Below are 11,251 nucleotides of genomic sequence, written 5' to 3'. Positions count from 1 at the left end.
TATTACCCTCGAAAACTAAAACTTTTGACATAGGAAAAGAGCCTTTAATCACATTCTTTACCATGTGCAATAATAAAATAATCTAATATCTTCATTTTTTCAACATACATAGCTATTACCCTCGAAAACTAAAACTTTTGAAATAGGAAAAGAGCCTTTAATCACATTCTTTACCATTTGCAATCATAAAATAGTCTAATATCTTCATTTTTTCAACATACGTACATATTACCCTCGAAAACTAAAACTTTTGAAATAGGAAAACAGCCTTTAATCACATTCTTTACCATGTGCAATCATAAAATAGTCTAATATCTTCATTTTTCCACAGACAAAGCTATTACCCTCGAAAACTAAAACTTTTGAAATAGGAAAAGAGCCTTTAATCACATTCTTAACCATTTGCAATCATAAAATAGTCTAATATCTTCATTTTTTCAACATACGTAGCTATTACCCTCGAAAACTAAAACTTTTGAAAGAGGAAAAGAGCCTTTAATCACATGCTTTACCATGTGCAATCATAAAATAGTCTATTATCTTCATTTTTTCAACATACGTAGCTATTACCCTCGGAAACTAAAACTTTTGACATAGGAAAAGAGCCTTTAATCACATTCTTTACCATTTGCAATCATAAAATAGTCTAATATCTTCATTTTTTCAACAGACGTAGCTATTACCCTCGAAAACTAAAAGTTTTGAAATAGGAAAAGAGCCTTTAATCACATTCTTTACCATGTGCAATGATAAAATAGTCTAATATCTTCATTTTTTCAACAGACATAGCTATTACCCTCGAAAACTAAAACTTTTGAAATAGGAAAAGAGCCTTTAATCACATTCTTTACCATTTGCAATCATAAAATAGTCTAATATCTTCATTTTTTCAACATACGTAGCTATCACCCTCGAAAACTAAAACTTTTGAAATAGGAAAAGAGCCTTTAATCACATTGTGTACCATGAGCAATCATAAAATAGTCTAATATCTTCATTTTTTCAACAGACCTAGCTATTACCCTTGAAAACTAAAACTTTTTTATAGGAAAAGAGCCTTTAATCACATTCTTTACCATTTGCAATCATAAACTTGTCTAATATCTACAATTTTTCAACATATGTGGCTATTACCCTCGAAAACTAAAACTTTTGAAATAGGAAAAGAGCCTTTAATCACATTCTTTGCCATGTGCAATCACAAAAAAAGTCTAATATCTTCATTTTTTCAACATACGTAGCTATTACCCTCGAAAACTAAAACTTTTGAAATAGGAAAAGAGCCTTTAATCACGTTCTTTACCATGTGCAATCATAAGATAGTCTAATATCTTCATTTTTTCAACATACGTAGCTATTACCCTCGAAAACTAAAACTTTTGAAATAGGAAAAGAGCCTTTAATCACATTCTTTAACATGTGCAATCATAAAATAGTCTAATATCTTCATTTTTTCAACATACGTAGCTAATTCAAAATAGATTTGAAATAGGAAAAGAGCCTTTAATCACATTCTTTATTATTTGCAATCATAGAATAGTCTAATATCTTCATTTTTTCAACATATGTAGCTATTACCCTCGAAAACTAAAACTTTTGAAATAGGAAAAGAGCCTTTAATCACATTCTTTACCATGTGCAATCATAAAATAGTCTAATATCTTCATTTTTTCCACAGACAAAGCTATTACCCTCGAAAACAAAAACTTTTTAAATAGGAAAAGAGCCTTTAATCACATTCTTTACCATGTGCAATCATAAAATAGTCTAATATCTTCATTTTTCCACAGACATAACTATTACGCTCGAAAACTAAAACTTTTGAAATAGGAAAAGAGCCTTTAATCACATTCTTTACCATTTGCAATCATAAAATAGTCTAATATCTTCATTTTTTTTACATATTCTTTACCATTTGCAATCATAAAATAGTCTAATATCTTCATTTTTTCAACATACGTAGCTATTACCCTTGAAAACTAAATTTTTTGAAATAGGAAAAGAGCCTTTAATCACATTCTTAACCATTTGCAATCATAAAATAGTCTAATATCTTCATTTTTTCAACAGACATAGCTATTACCCTCGAAAACTAAAACTTTTAAAATAGGAAAAGAGCCTTTAAAAACATGCTTTACCATGTGCAATCATAAAATAGTCTAATATCTTCATTTTTTCAACATACGTAGCTATTACCCTCGGAAACTAAAACTTTTGACATAGGAAAAGAGCCTTTAATCACATTCTTTACCATTTGCAATCATAAAATAGTCTAATATCTTCATTTTTTCAACAGACGTAGCTATTATCCTCGAAAACTAAAACTTTTGAAATAGGAAAAGAGCCTTTAATCACATTCTTTACCATGTGCAATGATAAAATAGTCTAATATCTTCATTTTTTCAACACACATAGCTATTACCCTCGAAAACTAAAACTTTTGAAATAGGAAAAGAGCCTATAATCACATTCTTTACCATTTGCAATCATAAAATAGTCTAATATCTTCATTTTTTCAACATACGTAGCTATCACCCTCGAAAACTAAAACTTTTGAAATAGGAAAAGAGCCTTTAATCACATTGCGTACCATGAGCAATCATAAAATAGTCTAATATTTTCATTTTTTCAACCGACCTAGCTATTACCCTTGAAAACTAAAACTTTTTTATAGGAAAAGAGCCTTTAATCACATTCTTTACCATTTGCAATCATAAAATTGTCTAATATCTACAATTTTTCAACATATGTGGCTATTACCCTCGAAAACTAAAACTTTTGAAATAGGAAAAGAGCCTTTAATCACATTCTTTGCCATGTGCAATGATAACATTGTCTAATATCTTTATTTTTTCAACATACGTAGCTATTACCCTCGAAAACTAAAACTTTTGAAATAGGAAAAGAGCCTTTAACCCTTGACAGGCCACTATAAGAACGAATACCAGGAAAAATCTCCAACGCTTCCCATGTGATCTCTAGTTCAGACTATTGACAAAAAAGCTTTTGTTCGCATGATTTATTCAAAATTGTCAATTTTAGACCACGTTGTAAAAATACAACATTAGCCTCTCAAATATATAAAAAAGGGGCTCTTTCACTTGGTGTGAAAGGCTTTAAAACAATTGCTTTTGGCAGTAAGGCACAGTGGAAGCTCACATTTTTCGCATTCGAAGGTGGTATATCCTGATTTGCACTCTTTGCAGCGGCTCTGCTTGTCAGTCTTTTTTGGCCAGTGATCAAGTCCATCAGCTTGAGCAGACATTGCCGTTCGGATTCGGTTAAGACTTCGAATGGGGCTAGGACTTGCTTCGACATCTGCGGATGGTCCTCCACGTCTTAGTTGGGGCATTACACGCGCCGAGGCATACAATCCTGCAGCAACTTCAGACCTGAAGGTTCTCAAGATCATCGGTTCGTCTCTCCTTAATGTCAGCGCTTTGACGTCTGACCTGAAAAGAAGCCAGCTATTGCAGACTGTTGTGTCAATAAGCCACCAGAAGATTCTCATATACCATTTTCGTGTCCGAAGATGATTTCGGCACATCTCCACCAGCATGTCCACTAAATCTACGCCACCCATATGACGGTTGTACTCATAAACAATGGCTGGCCTTGAAACTTCAACCCTGGATTTATCCTTGACGTTCCAGCGTCTGCACGTATCCTGTGGTGTTATTCCTGCATACGTCGAAGCCAAGCAAACCGTGTTGTTATCTAACCATTTCACTACAATAACGCCAGAATGAATGTCAGTCCTGTAATCTGAAGTTCCTCTCTCTCGTTTCTTCATTTCACCATCTGTGAGGAGCAGGCAGCCCTTCAGTCGTGTTTTGTTCAACGTACCAATACAAGGAAATCCTTTGATTTTGAGCATTCCCCACTTCGTCGGCTTTTTCGGCAGATATTGTCTCAAGCTGCTTCGCCCCTTGAAAGGAATCATTTGCTCGTCAATTGAATGGTGTTCTTCGGGAGTGACTTCAAGAAACTTGGAACGGATATGACCCAGGACAGGTCGAATCTTGTATAGCTTGTCAAATCCTTGTTCTCCAGGTTTCTTAGCTTTACTGTTGTCGTTGAAGTGAAGAAAACGTTTGATTTTATCAAATCTTTGTCGGCCCATCTTGTCGGCAATTTGTGGGTATCTGGTAGCTGCTTCCCAGTGCATTCGATAATAGGGAACTCTTATCACCCCCAATAATAGCATAATGCTCATGAAACCTTTTAGCTCTTCGACAGTGAGGCAGAGGTTGCATCCCTTAGTTTTGAAGTGCAAAGAGGTTACTTTGTTCAGCTATCAGCTCAAGAAATTCATCGTCAAAGAATTTTTTGAAGTATTTCAGTGGAGTCTCCAAGATGCCTGGAACTTGGCGAGGCTCTCCTTTCCAAGACAGATCGACTTTTTCTATCTCTACTTTTCTCCAGCCGAATTTTTCTTGGACTTTCAATTTCTTCTTTGATTTTCCAGCACTTGCTGTTCCTGGTTGCTGTTGGTGATTGGAGGGTGGAGTTTCCACCGAGTAATCGTCGCTGGGTTCAGTGTTAGCGTCGACGTCATCCTGTTCCAAAAAGAAGTGGGGATTGTCCAGTAGAGGCAATAAGTCTTCATCAGGATCATCGATAAGATCTTCTGGAGACAGGAAATCTGGATCATTGTCATCATCATCGTCGGACAAGTCCAACAACATGTCTTCTGGAATGTCAAAAATATACTTGGCGGCCTCTTCTGCATCAATTCGGCGATTTTGAGCTCGTTTTTTTAGTCTGTCGTAAGATTCCGCCATCTAGAAAGAAAACAAAAATTATTTCACTTCTAAAATATAACATAGATTATTTCTATGGATTCGCTGGTCTATAATAGTAACAACCACAAGCCTAAGACAAACAATATGTTTTGTTTATTATCGCATAAGCATTTTTGGTACGCGTTATTCGTTTCACAATTTTGAGCTACGATCGTCCGATGTTGTAGTTTTACAACATGAGGAAATGTATATTGCTACTGATCCAAATTCTTGCACACTTTGTGAATTTCAACTACAGTAATTTTAAATTGTATATATTTTATACACATATGACATACAAGGAATCTCCCACCTTTTCATTTTATTTCCAGTTTCTGGCTTTAAAAATTGCTCACCTTTTCATTCGTTTTTCTTATCCTTTGGTTTAGTGACTAACTTCGTAGGCCAGGCGTCACACAGCAGCTCCCCGAAGGCATCAATCGATTGCCATCTTTCAGCAAAATCGAAAGATGCTGCTAAAAGCAATATTTTTTTACGGCAAGATGTCAGTCTAAGCTCAAAGAGTATAGTTTTGTTTTTCTACAACAATTGTCTCTATAGGGTTAATCACATTCTTTACCATTTGCAATCACAAAAAAAGTCTAATATCTTCATTTTTTCAACATACGTAGCTATTACCCTCGAAAACTAAAACTTTTGAAATAGGAAAAGAGCCTTTAATCACGTTCTTTACCATGTGCAATCATAAGATAGTCTAATATCTTCATTTTTTCAACATACGTAGCTATTACCCTCGAAAACTAAAACTTTTGAAATAGGAAAAGAGCCTTTAATCACATTCTTTAACATGTGCAATCATAAAATAGTCTAATATCTTCATTTTTTCAACATACGTAGCTAATTCAAAATAGATTTGAAATAGGAAAAGAGCCTTTAATCACATTCTTTATTATTTGCAATCATAGAATAGTGTAATATCTTCATTTTTTCAACATATGTAGCTATTACCCTCGAAAACTAAAACTTTTGAAATAGGAAAAGAGCCTTTAATCACATTCTTTACCATGTGCAATCATAAAATAGTCTAATATCTTCATTTTTTCCACAGACAAAGCTATTACCCTCGAAAACTAAAACTTTTTAAACAGGAAAAGAGCCTTTAATCAAATTCTTTACCATGTGCAATCATAAAATAGTCTAATATCTTCATTTTTCCAGAGACATAACTATTACGCTCGAAAACTAAAACTTTTGAAATAGGAAAAGAGCCTTTAATCACATTCTTTACCATTTGCAATCATAAAATAGTCTAATATCTTCATTTTTTTACACATTCTTTACCATTTGCAATCATAAAATAGTCTAATATCTTCATTTTTTCAACATACGTAGCTATTACCCTTGAAAACTAAAACTTTTGAAATAGGAAAAGAGCCTTTAATCACATTCTTTACCATGTGCAATCACAAAATAGTCTAATATGTTCATTTTTTCAACATACGTAGCTATTACCCTCGAAAACTAAAACTTTTGACATAGGAAAAGAGCCTTTAATCACATTCTTTACCATGTGCAATCATAAAATAGTCTAATATCTTCATTTTTTTTCCACAAACATAGCTATTACCCTCGAAAACTAAAACTTTTGAAATAGGAAAAGAGCCTTTAATCACATTCTTTACCATGTGCAATCATAAAATAGTCTAATATCTTCATTTTTTCAACATACGTAGCTATTACCCACGAAAACTAAAACTTTTGAAATAGGAAAAGAGCCTTTAATCACATTCTTTACCATGTGCAATCATAAAATAGTCTACTATCTTCATTTTTTCAACATACGTAGCTATTACCCTCGAAAACTAAAACTTTTGAAATAGGAAAAGAGCCTTTAATCACATTCTTTACCATGTGCAATCATAAAATAGTCTAATATTTTCATTTTTTCAACATACGTAGATATTACCCTCGAACACTAAAACTTTTGAATTAGGAAAAGAGCCTTTAATCACATTTTTTACCATGTGCAATCATAAAATAGTCTAATATCTTCATTTTTTCCACAGACATAGCTATTACCCTCGAAAACCAAAACTTTTGAAATAGGAAAAGAGCCTTTAATCCCATTCTTTACCATTTGCAATCATAATTTGTCTAATATCTTCATTTTTTTCAACATACGTAGCTATTACCCTCGAAAACTAAAACTTTTGACATAGGAAAAGAGCCTTTAATCACATTTTTTACCATTTGCAATCATAAAATAGTCTAATATCTTCATTTTTTCAACGTACGTAGCTATTACCCTCGAAAACTAAAACTTTTGACATAGGAAAAGAGCCTTTAATCACATTCTTTACCATGTGCAATCATAAAATAGTCTAATATCTTCATTTTTTCAACATACTTAGCTATTACCCTCTAAAACTAAAACTTTTGACATAAGAAAAGAGCCTTTAATCACATTCTTTACCATGTGCAATCATAAAATAGTCTAATATCTTCATTTTTTCAACATACATAGCTATTACCCTCGAAAACTAAAACTTTTGAAATAGGAAAAGAGCCTTTAATCACATTCTTTACCATTTGCAATCATAAAATAGGCTAATATCTTCATTTTTTTCAACATACGTAGCTATTACCATCGAAAACTAAAACTTTTGAAATAGGAAAAGAGCCTTTAATCACATTCTTTACCATTTGCAATCATAAAATAGTCTAATATCTTCATTTTTTCAACATACGTAGCTATTACCCTCGAAAACTAAAACTTTTGAAATAGGAAAAGAGCCTTTAATCACATTCTTTACCATTTGCAAACATAAAATAGTCTAATATCTTCATTTTTCCAACATACGTAGCTATTACCCTCGAAAACTAAAACTTTTGACATAGGAAAAGAGCCTTTAATCACATTCTTTACCATTTGCAATCATAAAATAGTCTAATATCTTCATTTTTTCAACATACGTAGCTATTACCCCCGAAAACTAAAACTTTTGAAATAGGAAAAGAGCTTTAATCACATTCTTTACAATTTGCAATCATAAAATTGTCTAATATCTTCATTTTTTCCACAGAAAAGCTATTACCCCTCGAAAACTAAAACTCTTGACATAGGAAAAGAGCCTTTAATAACATTCTTTACCATGTGCAATCATAAAATAGTCTAATATCTTCATTTATTCAACATACGTAGCTATTACCCTCGAAAACTAAAACTTTTGAAATAGGAAAAGAGCCTATAATCACATTCTTTACCATTTGCAATCATAAAATAGTCTAATATCTTCATTTTTTCAACATACGTTGCTATTACTCTCGAAAACTAAAACTTTTGACATAGGAAAAGAGCCTTTAATCAAATTCTTTACCATTTGTAATCATAAAATAGTCTAATATCTTCATTTTTTCAACATACGTAGCTATTACCCTCGAAAACTAAAACTTTTGAAATAGGAAAAGAGCCTTTAATCACATTCTTTACCATGTGCAATCATAAAATAGTCTAATATCTTCATTTTCTCAACAGATATAGCTATTACCTTCGAAAACTAAAACTTTTGAAATAGGAAAAGAGCCTTTAATCACATTCTTAACCATTTGCAATCATAAAATAGTCTAATATCATCATTTTTTCAACATACGCAGCTATTACCCTTCAAAACTAGAACTTTTGACATAGGAAAAGAGCCTTTAATCACATTCTTTACCATTTGCAATAATAAAATAGTCTAATATCTTCATTTTTTCAACATACGTAGCTATTACCGTCGAAAACTAAAACTTTTGAAATACGAAAAGAGCCTTTAATCACATTCTTTACCATTTGCAATCATAAAATAGTCTAATATCTACATTTTTTCAACATACGTAGCTATTACCCTCGAAAACTAAAACTTTTGACATAGGAAAAAAGCCTTTAATCACATTCTTTACCATTTGCAATCAAAAAATTGTTTAATATCTTCATTATTTCAACATATGTAGCTATTACCCTCGAAAACTAAAACTTTTGAAATAGGAAAATAGCCTTTAATCACATTCTTTACCATGTGCAATCATAAAATAGTCTAATATCTTCATTTTTTCCACAGACATAGCTATTACCCTCGAAAACTAAAACTTTTGAAATAGGAAAAGAGCCTTTAATCACATTCTTTACCATTTGCAATCATAAAATAGTCTAATATCTTCATTTTTTCAACATACGTAGCTATTACCCTCGAAAAATAAAACTTTTGACATAGGAAAAGAGCCTTTAATCACATTCTTTACCATTCGCAATCATTAAATAGTCTAATATCTTAATTTTTTCAACATACGTAGCTATTTCTCTCGAAAACTAAAATTTTTGACATAGGAAAAGAGCCTTTAATCACATTCTTTACCATGTGCAATCATAAAATAGTCTAATATCTTCATTTTTTCAACATAAGTAGCTAATACCCTCGAAAACTAAAACTTTTGACATAAGAAAAGAGCCTTTAATTACATTCTTTACCATGTGCAATCATAAAATAGTCTAATATCTTCAATTTTTCAACATACGTAGCTATTACCCTCGAAAACTAAAACTTTTGAAATAGGAAAAGAGCCTTTAATCACATTCTTTACCATTTGCAATCATAAAATAGTCTAATATCTTCATTTTTTCAACCTACGTAGCTATTACCCTCGAAAACTAAAACTTTTGAAATAGGAAAAAAGCCTTTAATCACATTCTTTACCATGTGCAATCATAAAATAGTCTAATATCTTCATTTTTTCCACAGACAAAGCTATTACCCTCGAAAACTAAAACTTTTGAAATAGGAAAAGAGCCTTTAATCACATTCTTTACCATTTGCAATCATAAAATAGTCTAATATCTTCATTTTTTCAACATACGTAGATATTACCCCCGAAAACTAAAACTTTTGAAATAGGAAAAGAGCCTTTAATCACATTCTTTACCATTTGCAATCATAAAATTGTCTAACATCTTCATTTTTTCCACAGACAAAGCTATTACCCTCGAAAACTAAAACTTTTGACATAAAAAAAGAGCCTTTAATCACATTCTTTACCATGTGCAATCATAAAATAGTCTAATATCTTCATTTTTTCAACATACGTAGCTATTACCCTCGAAACTTAAAACTTTTGAAATAGGAAAAGAGCCTTTAATCACATTATTTACCATTTGCAATCATTAAATAGTCTAATATCTTCATTTTTTCAACATACGTAGCTATTACCCTCGAAAACTAAAACCCTTGAAATAGGAAAAGAGCCTTTAATCACATTCTTTACCATTTGCAATCATAAAATAGTCTAATATCTACATTTTTTCAACATACGTAGCTATTACCCTCGAAAACTAAAACTTTTGACATAGGAAAAAAGCCTTTAATCACATTCTTTACCATTTGCAATCAAAAAATTGTTTAATATCTTCGTTATTTCAACATACGTAGCTATTACCCTCGAAAACTAAAACTTTTGAAATAGGAAAATAGCCTTTAATCACATTCTTTACCATGTGCAATCATAAAATAGTCTAATATCTTCATTTTTTCCACACACATAGCTATTACCCTCGAAAACTAAAACTTTTGAAATAGGAAAAGAGCCTTTAATCACATTCTTTACCATTTGCAATCATAAAATAGTCTAATATCTTCATTTTTTCAACATAGGTAGCTATTACCCTCGAAAAATAAAACTTTTGACATAGGAAAAGAGCCTTTAATCACATTCTTTACCATTTGCAATCATAAAATAGTCTAATATCTTCATTTTTTCAACATACGTAGCTATTACCCTCGAAAACTAAAATTTTTGACATAGGAAAAGAGCCTTTAATCACATTCTTTACCATGTGCAATCATAAAATAGTCTAATATCTTCATTTTTTCAACATAAGTAGCTATTACCCTCGAAAACTAAAACTTTTGACATAAGAAAAGAGCCTTTAATTACATTCTTTACCATGTGCAATCATAAAATAGTCTAATATCTTCAATTTTTCAACATGCGTAGCTATTACCCTCGAAAACTAAAACTTTTGAAATAGGAAAAGAGCCTTTAATCACATTCTTTACCATTTGCAATCATAAAATAGTCTAATATCTTCATTTTTTCAACCTACGTAGCTATTACCCTCGAAAACTAAAACTTTTGAAATAGGAAAAGAGCCTTTAATCACATTCTTTACCATGTGCAATCATAAAATAGTCTAATATCTTCATTTTTTCCACAGTCAAAGCTATTACCCTCGAAAACTAAAGCTTTTGAAATAGGAAAAGAGCCTTTAATCACATTCTTTACCATTTGCAATCAAAAAATAGTCTAATATCTTCATTTTTCCATTATACGTAGCTATTACCCTCGAAAACTAAAACTTTTGACATAGGAAAAGAGCCTTTAATCACATTCTTTACCATTTGCAATCATAAAATAGTCTAATATCTTCATTTTTTCAACATACGTAGATATTACCCCCGAAAACTAAAACTTTT

At 31.5% G+C, this 11,251-nt stretch overlaps 1 protein-coding gene across 1 annotated transcript; it reads right to left on the bottom strand.

Annotated features, from left to right (window-relative positions):
• Positions 1-3,097: 3,097 nt before the first annotated feature.
• Positions 3,098-4,168, bottom strand: LOC136043327 (piggyBac transposable element-derived protein 3-like). The gene has a single exon (XM_065728254.1). The coding sequence runs from the start codon at positions 4,166-4,168 to the stop codon at positions 3,098-3,100; it is 1,071 nt and encodes a 356-aa protein (XP_065584326.1).
• Between the last annotated feature and the right edge of the window lie 7,083 nt (positions 4,169-11,251).

Source organism: Artemia franciscana, unplaced genomic scaffold (genome assembly GCF_032884065.1).
Source record: "Artemia franciscana unplaced genomic scaffold, ASM3288406v1 Scaffold_4513, whole genome shotgun sequence".
Classification (NCBI taxonomy): Eukaryota; Metazoa; Arthropoda; class Branchiopoda; order Anostraca; family Artemiidae; genus Artemia; species Artemia franciscana.
Note: the sequence above shows the minus strand (reverse complement) of the source record. Positions and strands in the feature narration are given on the sequence as shown.